The sequence below is a fragment of the Phocoena phocoena genome, chromosome 7 (assembly GCF_963924675.1).
Source record: "Phocoena phocoena chromosome 7, mPhoPho1.1, whole genome shotgun sequence".
NCBI classification, from domain to species: Eukaryota; Metazoa; Chordata; class Mammalia; order Artiodactyla; family Phocoenidae; genus Phocoena; species Phocoena phocoena.
The window spans coordinates 85,473,652-85,486,928 of record NC_089225.1 but is presented as its reverse complement, the minus strand read 5'-3'; the positions used below and the strand labels follow the sequence as shown (position 1 = coordinate 85,486,928).

The window sequence follows — 13,277 nt, the reverse complement described above, 5'->3', positions numbered from 1 at the left end:
CCTATAATAAAGAAGATTCTCGTACAAAACAATATCATTAACATACCTAAGAAAATGAAAAGATATCTTAATGATATTCAATTCATATTCAAATTCTCCCTATTATCCTCAAAATATGTTTTATAGTGTTTTAAAATCAGTATCTACTCAATAGTCATGTTAAATTCCTTTTTTTTTTTTTTTTTTTTGGTCTTTTCTCTTTTAAACTGGAACAATCCCTCTGTTTTTCCATATCAAAGACTTTCTAAGGAGACTGGGTGTGATGTCTTGAAGAAGCTTCCTATTTTTCAGAGTGTTTTTTTTTCAAATTTGAAAGGCATAAGACATAATGTCACAAGAACTGAGGAAAATACCATTTGCTTTTTCTTAGATGATTTTAAGTATTAATACAGATGAAAGAATTTTTAAAGATGTGGACTATCTTTGTTAGAATAATAATTAAAGGTCTGCTTTTATATCCATTATTAATTAAGGAGAGTTAAAGAGAAGTAAAGAGATACAACATTTTGTTTTTTTTTTATAAAACGGTTTTCATTACATTTTTATAAAATTGAGTTGTCATTATTTGTGCACGTATGTGTTTGTGTGTGAAAACATAGCCAGATTCTACTTAACGTTCACATCTTCTCTAACAAAATAAAGCAAAATAAAAAGCCACTTAGTTGTTTTTGTAATGTGTTAGTGAGAACAGGAAATGAAAGAATCATATTATCTTATCCCATCATATTATGTTATATCATAATCATATTATATTATATTGTTAGTCCTTTAACTGTAGTGCTCTTATTATAAGCAGCTCTAATCCTCTTAATATATTATGACTCGTTCATTATAACAAATTAAGAAAGACATGAGACACAAGAATCTTTTCAGATTATTTCCAAACAGGCTTCTTTACCTAATATCCTTCAATTGAGTTAGTTATGAGTTTTCTGAAGGAAAATAAGCCTATTTCTGCTAGGTGTTTGTCAAAATACTTGCAAAATTTGTCAGTGGCCACCACCTCGACAACTGACAAGAATATCTTCCTGTCTCCTCCCTCCTTTCTCCTTTCTTCTTTTTTTTAATGGAAAGAATTTACTGTTAAAACTATATTATAGGTTCTTGGTCGCGTTGACTGGCTGTGTGTAACCGCGGGTCACGGGCACTCGCCTCCCGCCACAGCCCAGCCCAACGCTGCCGAGGCCGTCGGCCCCGAGCCTCCGCCATGGACTTCGAGGACGATTACACACACTTTGCTTGCAGAAATACTTATCAGAGCTTTAATGGAATGGATCGTGATTATGGCCCCGGATCTTATGGAGGGATGGATCGTGACCATGGCCATGGATCCTGTGGGGGTCAAAGATCCATAGACTCCTACCTAAACCAGTCATATGGCATGGACAGTCACAGTGGTGGTGGTGGGGGTAGCAGGTAAATTGCTTCATCACTTGGCCAAATACTTAGATGACTGTAAGATTCTGGATATTCTAATTTCCTATTCCTTAGGCATGTGACGCTACTTGAACTTTGCTATTTAGAATCACCTTAAATGTTGAAAGGTGTTAGTGGTTCTAAAAATTATCTCAGCATCACTGGCAGACATTAGGAAAATCTCAGGAAAACCTTTATCATTTCATTATAATAGAGTAAGATTTTCTGTCTTTAGCAGTGAGCATTTTTTTTCCTTCTTTTACCTTTAACTGCTTATCAATCAGAATGTCCTGAACAAATGATATAAAAATGTTATTGGAAATATTATTTGTGAAGCTTTTTGTTATGAATCTCCAAAAATCTTTACTACTGTGGGATACTCTATAAAGCAGCAAAGCAGTCTTTGACTAGAATGGGTTTAACTGAACCAGTCTAGCAACATTCAATTTCTAAGAAACATTTAAAATAGTTATTCTTTTAATTTTAGAGTAAGTTACAAGAGCATATTGTAATAATAAAAGTGTTCTTTAAATCATGTCTAGATTACTTATTGGCAGGTACTGCTTATACCAGAAACACTTGTGCTCTAGACTAGGAACATTATATTAAAGCCATGAGTATGATACCTTTGCTTATTTTAATGCAGTAGAATTTAGATTGTACTTATGTTTCACTGTCAATGCTGTATAAAGCTTAAACCTAGTTGAACTCCTACAGGCTTTAGGGTTGACATTTCAGGTCAAGGGGGGGTCTACTGTTTGAGGCACAAAGATTCCTACTAGATATAAGTAAAACTAGTTAGGAAACATTTGAAAGTATTGTCCTTCTTCATAAATTGAAGGATCTGGATTCCTTAAGGATGGACCGAATGATGCTTACTTTTCTTTTTCCTGCTTCAAGTGTGCCATTATGGTTTATAGTAGAGAAAAATCAAGAAGATAGATACAACAATTTTGTTTACGTGATAGATGTTTTGAAAAATGTAGTTGAAAAGAGGAATCATTTTTATATGGTTACTAGGATTCAGAAGTAAATAGTACCTTCTATTTAGTGATCTGTAAATAATTGAAGTAATGTAACACATTTAAATGTTTTACCATATCTCTTCCTGCCCTATTACATTGTAAATGTAACGTGCATAAACTATGTAGATGTTATCATTTATCTCATGTAATTGTGGGCCTTTATAAAACTATGTTGTAAGTTTAAAAAAAAAACCCAAAAATCTATATTATAGGACTTATTTTTTACCCGAACTAAGATATATATATCCCATAAAAACTAAAGGAAGTGGGAAATCTTCAATATAAAAAGTATACAATTTCATGTGGGATAAATATAAATCCAAATATTTAATGTTATGAATAGGATAAGATATAATAGAGAACAGGTCAATTTTGCCTATTTTGAGCCAATCCATTTTGCCTCAGCACTATTCCTTGAGTGTCCGTTATGTTTAAGTCCCTGTCCTGGACCCTTTGATGAGTCATGAATTTAACTGATTAATTCATTTATTTATTCATTCACTTTTATAGTCTCTAGGGCTAAATCAAGCTTAAGAAGGAGAAGGAAATGGTGGGAAAATACACATTTTTCCATAGGAATTTAACTATTAAGTAGTCTACATTCCTCCTAGATTTCATAAGCCTAATTTTTAAAAGAACACCATGCTATTTGGGCCAAGTGGTTTCCAGACACACAGAGTATGCCAGTTCAAACTCCCTATCGAGGTGACATCAGCAAAAATAGTGGAGTAAGGACCTCAGAAAATTCTCTCTTCCACAGAAGTAACAAGAAACTGGCTAATGGTCAGAATCAAATGTTTCAGAACTCTGGAAATTTCCCAAAGGCTTGCAACAATCCGGGGAGTGTTTAAAAAGAAGGAGGAGGAGGAGAAGGAGGGGAAAAAACTGTTCAATCTCAGTAAAAGCAATGAGCTCTGTGGCATTTTTCACTTGCCCTAGTCCCATCTCGGACTCTCCTGCTTTGTGATATCCTTGAAAACCAACAGCCTGCATTCATGGTGAAGACCAGCAGCCCGACAGCCACTGGAAGGAACAGAAAGGGGCTGGAGCTCCTTCAAAGCTTCATCCCCAGAGACTTATTACATGACCTGTTTGTTCCCTGGAAAATCCCACTTGCAAGACTGATTTAACTCAGAACTCATTAAGTGTGAAAAACTTTTTCCCCATAAACATTTGTTGAAAACAATTACAGGCAATTACTTAACCTTGCAGCTGTCTGAGGTGATGGATACCAGTTGGGGGAAAACATTAGACTAACAAAAAATTAAAAACAGAATGAGACATACAGAGGGGCTTTGGGAAGCTTCTGAATCAAGAAGGCCACGTGCATGTATAGGGTGGTGCACATGCCCAGGGCTCTGTGCATTGACAAGAAAGACCCGAAAAGGCCCTAAGCTCTCACCTCTGGATGACCTTGAGATTCCGTGCAAGGAAAGTGGAAGCTAAGGCAGAGTTGAAAATGCACCCCCAATATGCACACAGAGCCTCTCACCAAAAACTGGGTTGCTTATTGGTTCTAGGCATTTAAGGAAATTTCCAGGTCCTACCTTATACCTTCTGAGCTTTGCATGGAGGTAAGAACAAAGGAAAGATCACATGGGTGATAAGACAGCCAAAAACTTTAATGTCTCTCTAGATTCCTGTTCCCATTTCAGTTCAGGCCACTAAGGATTTTCCTTACTTTCTTGCTAGCTCAGCCATACATTTAAAAAGACGATTTTTACATTTAGTATAGTGGCTTTTAGAGATTTTGTAGTGAAAAGATTTAAAAGAATATCTATAATACCATATTGCCAGAAACACAACTCCACCTAGCTTTTGAGATATTATTGTTGTCCTTAGGAAGGTTCTACCTACACTGTCATTTCTTATCTGACTATAGTAAGGAGGAAAAACTTATTATGTTGACTGCTGTGATACATTGTTGGGGAATCCTGCTTGTGTTTTTCTACTGTTCAACCTCAGAGCCAGGCTTGAACCAGCTGCCGGTTTTCTCTTCTTATCCTTGAGGAGCCCCAGAAACTCAGCACTTTCCTCTCTCTCAGTAGCTGACTCTACCTACTTCCCTTGTTACAAATCTCTCCAACTTCCATATTCTTTGCTCCGCAAAAATTTATATTTGTCTTAAGGACTTTACTATTACTCACTAGAGGAGAATAATTAGATAGCAAAAACATGATCAATATGAGAAATTTACAGGCATTTCGTAAGTTTACAAATCATGGTTCTCATTTCCTTTTAGGATGATCTTTGTCTTCCAATTTTATTCTCTTAAAGAGTTGTTCTATAGTTAGATGAGGACCACAGGAACCCTTCCTCCTAAACCACAGATGTAAGGGTTTGTGGATGCTCTCAAGACAATGGGGGACCCTCTCCTCTCCAGAGAATATCTGGCACCTCTGAGAACCACCAGATTGAGTGGTACCCAAATCAGTCATCCTCTGTCCTGATTAGGACTATTATGGACATTATTTTATAATCCTTTATTACTGAATGATCAAAACATCTGAATATAAACTAGATTCTGATTGTGGATACACTTTTTCTTTTGTCTTTATTTTTTTAATTTTTTTTAAAGATCCTTGGCTTTTACTTTCTTTCTTTTTTGTTTATTTATTTAGGTTGCGCCATGCCTCAGTTGCAGCACGTGAGATCTTCCTTGCGGATGCAGACTCTTAGTTGTGGCATGCATATGGGATCTGGTTCCCTGACCAGGGATTGAACCCAGGACCCCTCCGTGGGGAGCACGGAGTCTTACCCACTGGCCCACCAGGGAAGTCCCTGTGCATCCACTTTTAACCACCTGGTTAACACAAGGCTTTATCCCCTTCTGAAACTCTGAGTTGATATATGTTAGATCTTCTTACTCTTTGCTTCTCATTTTCTAGCCTTCCTTTCATACCTTTCATATCATTGTCTCTCTGTGTTACATTTTGGATAACTTCTTCAGATATGTCTTCTAGTTTACATTCTCCCTTCAGCTGGGTCTAAGCTACATCTTATGCATCCATTAAATTAAATTTCAAGATTAACTTTGTAATTTCTGGAAGTTCTATTTGATTCTTTTTTGGCCGTGCCATGCGGTATGTGGGATCTTAGTTCACCAGCCAGGGACTGAACCCGTGCCCCCTCCACTGGGAGGGCAGAATCTTAACCACTGGACCACCAGGGAAGTCCCTCTGTTTGATTCTTCATAAAACTTTCTTTGCCCAAAGTCGATATTCTGCCTAAAATTCTAGTGGTTTTTGGTGCTTCTGTCTTTGTATTCAGGTCTTTTAAAGTGTTCTGCTAAATTTCTGTTTTCTTGTGTATAAAATGAAAGGACTAGAGTAGATTATCTCTACTATCTCATCTTACTTTAAGGACTATGATTCTGTGGTTTTTAGCCACCTGACTCCTTCCTCCTTCAAAGAGATTAAAGAATTGAAACTGGTCTGTAAAGGAAGAGCTCCCATTCCCCAAGCAATAATGGCAAGTTGAAAAAGAATAAAAGTAATAGAAATGACAACCAGATCTTTGGGGGTGAATATGGGACATAAGAAAATTGTTTCCCTTCACTGTACGTCACATATGAAAGAACTTTTATAGTGTTTTCTCTCCATGCCACCCCATCCCTCTTAGCACAAAATAAAATAAAACAAAATAAAATAAAATGAAGCTACACTCAGCAGAGGCAGCACTGCATATATGCATTGACTGATAGAAGACCATGGCTAAGCCACAGAATCAGAACCGTACATCCTGACCCATGGCCAGGAGAGCCATCAAACTGCATCAAGTGTAACATTAGAGTAAACAAAACATAGAGTTTCAGGGTTGGCAGAACTTTAGACATTAAGTCCAGTCACATTCGATGCCAGAAAAACCTTCAATTTATGGTTGTCTCATTAAACATCTCTAAGTATGAGAAATGTGCCATCATCTGACAAAGCTTTGTGCTAGGCTGAAAGCTCCATGGCTTCAGTTCATTGCTATTCATTTCTGTTTCACTGGGGCCTAGAACACATAGGAGATGCTCAGGAAATATGTATTAAATGAATAAATGCCAATTTTTAACAACTATAATCTCTAGAAAGTTTTGCTTTATACTGAGCTAAAATTTCTCTTTCCCTCATATTCTTAGCTTTACTCTCTGGCCAGATAAAACAATTCCCTTCTCTGCATGAAAAACGACATCCTGCTCTTTCTTTTCCAGGATAAATAGCTTCCACCAGTTCATTCAGCACTCCTCCCATGGTGTCATTTTAAGCTTTCTCTTCAACCTGTTCCCTCTCTTCTGGACATGCTCCAGTTTATCCTTGTTCTTCATAAATTTAATTCCAAGGAAAGAACACAGCACCCCCGGGTGCATTCTGACCAGCTTAAGCAGAGTTGGACAAATACTCCCCCAATTCTATGAAAACAGCCAAGGGCAAATTCACTCCCCCTCTTTTTATTTTAGGCTGCCACATCGCTTTCTTGGCTTACTTGAGCTCACGGTCAAGGAGAGAGCTTGTGCTGAGCAGAAATTTAGCATGCCCAAAGGTCAGAAGAGGTCACCAAAGGGCACCAATCTCAGTACCTGGGTGAACGGTGCCCATCTCGTGGAAATGCAGGTGAAAGTGGTTGATTGGGATACCTTCTGGGTACATCACATCGACTCCCTTCTCATGGTTGTTGAAAAGGCACTGAATAAGCCATTAGTTCATATTATCTATCTCTTCAATGTAGGCTTACCAAATGCATTTTAGGGTAATAATTCAGGGCCTGTAACTGCTGCCTAAGCACGTTACAGCTGGGAAAACCTGTTTGAGAAGATGATTTGCTTTGCACTGTAACTGGCATAAAGTTCAACGCAGGTGTTGCTTAACAAGCTAGTTCCGAAGTGAAAGACAGGTAAATTCTAAAGAACATTCTGGACACTGCCTTTCAGTCAATTTTCCAGGTCGGTATGGTGGAATTAGACTTTTTGGGTTTTTTTGTTTGTGTGTTTGTTTGTTTGTTTTGCGGTACATGGGCCTCGCACTGTTGTGGCCTCTCCCGTTGCGGAGCACAGGCTCAGCGGCCCTGGCTCACGGGCCCAGCCGCTCCGCGGCATGTGGGATCTTCCCGGACCGGGTCACGAACCCATGTCCCCTGCATCGGCAAGCGGACGCTCAACCACTGCACCACCAGGGAAGCCCGGAATTAGACTTTTTTAGAAGTAACAGAATGACCATTCTGAATATCTCTTTCCGGAACCTTCAAAACTTTATCTTAAATGCAAGCAAAACTAAAGTGTTTTTGACTCAAGATATCTATGGTTACTATTAACATGACTATTCTTAGGTGGCTTTAAAGTTGAGCTTAGAATTGCCAAGATTTTTCTTTTAATAACTAGTCACATGAGCTATTAAACATAGTTTCAGGGAATCAGACTTTAGGCTTGAAGTGGTTTGTCTGACTTTGTCTTATTAGAGAAAATCTGTGATGGACAGAAAAGATAGAGGAAAGTGTTCTAAAAGTAGAATTTTTAAAAAGAAATTTTATTGTATCAAGTGATTTGCTACTCAGTGTCTTCCAAGCTCCTTGTCAGGAAATAAACTGCTTGCATTATGTTTCAGTGATGATACATTGTGTTACTTGTATAGGTGCCAGGACATTTTCTGACTGCTTTCTTAGGCTTGAGTGCTTGGAGAAATACTTGGCTTTTGAATTATCCAAAGTACAGACCGTCCCCGACTTACGATGACTCAACTTATTTTTTGACTTTATGATTGTGCAAAAGCAAAGCACATTCAGTAGAAGCTGTACTTGGAATTTTGGATTTTGACCTTTTCCCAGCTAGCAATATGCAGTATATGATACACCCTCTGCTGGGGAGCAGCGGCAGACACAGCTCCCAGGCAGCCATGTGATCACGAGGGCAAACAACCAGTCCACTTACAACCATTCAACTGTAGCCCCCTGCAGTGGAAGCGGGGGCTTTTGCTTCCACTGACGTCAATGGGCTCAGGTGTCATGGCAGGGCTGGAACTAGGGTGAGGTAATTAAGGCAAAATTTAACAGGCACCAAAAATCTCAGTAAACAAAATGTATGTAAAAGATCCATGCTGAACAAACTATCAGAATTTTAAGTGAAGTCAGGATCTGGCTCCGTACTTGCATGACCCAACCTCACTTGCCTCACCCTAATCTTGACCCTATGTCATGCAATCTGAATTTGTGGGTGGACCAATGGGGAAAACCAACAAGAAACTATTCTGGAACTGGGACACCGGGGATAATTGTGAAGGAATCCTGGAATGGATAGAGTAAGATGTCCAGATGTTCAGAGATGGGTCACAAGTATCCACAGTAGTGTACTGAGATAAAATAGCTCTCGTTTGTTTTAATAAGGAACATATCTAAGATAAGAGGAAAATCTCGAAATGTGACGATGGGTCATGCTAACCTCTAGGGGGCACTGCTCCCATGAAGAACCTGGTTCCTGTTGAGGACTCTGCTAGGTGAGGACAAAATGGAGTCCTCAGAGCCTCACAGTGGGGTTTGGTTGGAGGGCTTTGATCAGAAATAGAAACTGGGGGGCTTCCCTAGTGGCGCAGGGGTTAAGAATCCGCCTGCCAATGCAGGGACACGGGTTCGAGCTCTGATCCGGGAAGATCCCACATGCCGCGGAGCAACTAAGTCCGTGCACCGCAACTACTGAGCCTGCGCACTAGAGCCTGCGAGCCACAACTACTGAAGCCTGCGTGCCTAGAGCCTGTGCTCCGCAGCAAGAGAAGCCACTGCAATGAGAAGCCCGCGCACCACAACGAAGAGTAGCCCCTGCTCGCTGCAACTAGAGAAAGCCCACGCGCAGCAACGAAGACCCAATGCAGCCACAAATAAAAAAATAAAGAAAGAATAAATTAATTTAAAAAAAAAGAACTAGAAACTGGATTAAATTTTTCTCCCTCTTTCTGATTTTCTTCTCTCTCACCTATGTCCTGTGCCTGAAGTGTTAAGCCAAGATGTGGATATGCACCATTTGAAAGTACCCTTGCCCATTGTAGGACAAGAAGAAATCACAGTGGGGTCCCGGCAGAAAGAAGAGGCTCTTGGGCAAATGCAGTCCATATATGGCCCAGGCCACCATAAGAGACCACGAGGGGACTTGAGACTTAACCTGCTATGGAGCAGTAAAGAATATGTGTTTGCCTAATGTCCTCAGAATCCAGCTGCCATGGCTGGATAGGAGTCCAGCCATGGTCTGGTAATTTGGTTCCTGGTCTGGTAATTTGGTTCTTCACTTTTCCACACTTGCAGTAACTTTAACAGCAGAGTTAGAACCAGGCCCAGGAATAGAATAGATTCTGGGTAAATATGGGCCTCTGGCACAGCACTACTGTGTAGCCACAACACAAGCTCAAAGATAAAAACCGTTCTCACAAGCTGGGTCCCCTGGGCCTTGGGGGGGGGGGGCGGTGAGGAGTGGTGAGAAAGGGTCTAAATAAAAAACAAAGAGGATTTCTTTATCTTATATCATTCTGAGCTTCCTCCTACGTAGTCTTCCTCATTTGCAGGGGAGAGTGGTTTATTTTTGTTTTGCTTTTTTATTCAGCCACAGGTATAGTTCTAGAAAAGGAAAGTAGAATTATTCTCTAAATTCAGTGTCATTCTCAAAAACTATTTCCTTAAACACTCTTGAGAAAGGATTCTTGTACCTTGGGTGCCCAGAGGGTAAGAACTTGGGCACTTACACATTTCGATAAGAATCCAACCATGGCAACTTGCCAACTGAATGGTTTTTGCAGTTTCCTCACCTTCAGTTTCCTAAGCAGTAAATAGAGAATAAGGGCTCAAAAGTAATGTCTATTATCATAGACTCTTGTCCTTAATGCATGATGTTAAAGACCCCCTGAGTGCAGATGTCAGTGCCATCTACAGTGTCCCCACCAGCAGCCATTCAAGTGCAATGTATAAATATCTCTTTGGTTTGTTGGTTGGTTTTCTCTTTTTTTTTTTTGGCCTCGTCTCACAGCATGCGGGATCTTAGTTCCCTGATCAGAGATCAAACCCAGGCCCCCTGCAGTGGAAGCATGGAGCCCTAACCATTGGGCATCCAGGGAATTCCAGTTGGTAGGTTTTGAACAGCTATAAGTTCTTGGTTCCACTAAGCCAAACGTTTTTTTAAATATTTATTTTATTTATTTCTTTTCTTTTTTTTTTTGGCTGCGTTGGGTCTTAGGTGTAGCACTTGGGATCTTCGTTGAGGCATGCGGGATCTTTTGCTTCCGTGCAGGCTCTTTTGCGGCACGCAGGTTTCTCTCTAGTTGTGGCATGAGGGTTTTCTCTCTCTAGTTGTGGTACGCAGGCTCCAGGGTGCACGGGCTCCGTAGTTGTGGCGCACAGGCTCCAGAGTGCGTGGGTTCTGTAGTTTGTGGCACGCAGGCTTTCTCGTTGAGGCGCGCGAGCTCAGTAGTTGTGGCGCGTGGGCTTAGTTGCCCCGCGGCACGTGGGATCTTAGTTCCCTGACCAGGGATCGAACCTGTGTCCCCTGCGTTGGAAGGCGGATTCTTTACCACTGGACCACCAGGGAAATCCCATCCACTAAGTCACACTTTTCCTAGCTATTATGCCAACTAATTTTTTGCCCTAGCTCCAACTTTGGAATCAACATAAATATCTTACTATTCATGACCTTAAGACAGCATAACTGTCTTACTTTTTCCTCATCTTCAAGTATCTGAAAACAGCTCTCAGACTCCTTTATTTTCTAATTAATTAGTTTGTTTATTTATTTTTATTTTATATTGGAACATAGTTGATTAACAGTGTTGTGTTTCAGGTGTACAATAAAGTGATTCAATTATACATATACATGTATCTATTCTTTTTCAAATTCTTTTCCCATTTAGGTTATTGCAGAATATTGAGCAGTATTGCCTGTACTATACAGTAGGTCCTTGCTGGTTGTCCATTTTAAATATAGCAGTGTGTACATGTCGATCCCAAACTCCCAATCTATCCCTCCTCCCCTACCCTTCCCCGTCCATAACCATAATTTCATCCTCTAAGTCTGTGAGTCCGTTTCTGTTTTGTAAATAAGTTCATTTTATCATTTTTTTTAAAGATTCAGCATATAAGTGATATCATATGATATTTGTCTTTCTCTGTCTGACGTACTTCACTTAGTACGATAATCTCCAGGTCCATCCATGTTGCTGCAAATGGCATTATCTCATTCTTTTTAATGGTTGAGTAGTATTCCATTGCATATATGTACCACATCTTTTTTTAAATCCATTCATGTGTCAATGGACATTTAAGTTGCTTCCATATCTTGGCTACTATAAACAGCGCTGCAATCTCAGACTCCTTTAGTCTTCTTTTCTCACTGATTCCTTCAACCATTCCAACAGATATAATTCAGTCTCTGGAGTCCTTTCTTCTGCACTGCTTCTTTTTCCAGTGGTCTCCTCAACATCTGTTTTTGCAGACCTCTACAAACTACACCTAATATAGACTGACCATGATAAAATGGAATGCTGAGCCTGCTAGCTTTACTTTCACTACTGTCAAATAATTAAAAGTGTACATGAAGGATGTCTCTAAACCATTGCAATAATGATTGTGGAACTCAACTGTTTGTTTACTGTCAATGGGCAAATCTTTCAAATGGTGCTTTATTTTATCTTCCACTACTACATTTGATCCTATACTCCCTCCTATATCTCCTTCTAAGTGAAAAACAGGCAGAAATATTTTCAGGCATAATCTTGTATGAATGGGAGGAAGTTCTAGAATTGTTGTCCCTCCCACCTCCCCCCACTTTTCTGCTTCTGTCTTGAAAAACATTACCGTTGCTACCAAAACAAGTTTCCCTTCCACCTGCTTTACCAAGTTCACTAACTACCTCTCTGGATGATGAATAGTTTTGTGATATGACTGCAACTTCAATACATTTTGCAAATTACTTGAGTGTTGTTCCTTCCTTTTTTTTAGAAAGGAAAGATCTTGATACAAATTGAATAAGCATATAATAGCTGCTAATTCAGTTTCTATCCTCAACTGGGAATTCTTCATAGATTTCTGTCAACGTTATTGACAATATGTGATTAAGGCCAAAACATTTTTAGTGCCAAGTAATGATGAAACAGAAAACAGAGGTATATTACGGTAGCAGCACAAACTTCCACTCGGTGTCCCTGAGTTTTCTGAAGCATATCTTTGCAGAGATTTCAGGCCATGGTTAACGATTTTAGACGCAGACCAACATAGTCACGTACAACCTTTTTTTACTGTCTAAACCATGGGTGGTATCAATCTTTGAGCAGTTTAATAATCTGGTAGGTATACTGTTGTGGCTGCTGCTTCCAAGATCAGTTCTTCAGTAGACATAACATTGCCCAGAAGACCCTAAAAAGGATTAAAGCTCTAGTTTTGACTGCTTATGTGGACGAAAATATCCACGACATAAATCGAACAATTCAGATCTCCAGTAGCTATCTAGTCACATGCCCTACAAAAATAGAGTTACAGAAGTACTATGGCATCAAGGTTTCCAAAGTAAGTGCCTACTTCTTGCCAAAAAAATTATTTGCATACATAGAAATCACTTTTTAAGGAAATTTAGGGATTTCTGTTCTGACCAAGGCTTTGAAACATTACATTGCTAATGGTGGTGATTCTTTCCCAGACTCTAGATAAAATTTGGAGAAAAGTGAGGTAAAGACCTAGACCTTTAACAAAAGATGAAAATAGCTTTTTTAAAAAGTAAGAGAAATATAATGCTTTACAGTGTCTATTTTCTCACCACTCTTGGTCAGATTTGGGGATAATAGTGGCCTTTGGGGGCTCGACATAGGGGTCCCCCAACTGCCTTCAGAAGGTAGG

The 13,277-nt window shown here is 39.5% G+C and overlaps 2 protein-coding genes across 2 annotated transcripts in view; both read left to right on the top strand.

Annotated features, from left to right (window-relative positions):
- CMKLR2 (chemerin chemokine-like receptor 2) overlaps positions 1–13,277 on the top strand; it is a 52,725-nt gene that overhangs the window by 18,715 nt on the left and 20,733 nt on the right. The window lies entirely within an intron of this gene.
- LOC136126127 (DBIRD complex subunit ZNF326-like) lies at positions 1,208–1,420 on the top strand. The gene has a single exon (XM_065881196.1). It carries the CDS (start codon positions 1,208–1,210, stop codon positions 1,418–1,420), a length of 213 nt encoding a protein of 70 aa, XP_065737268.1.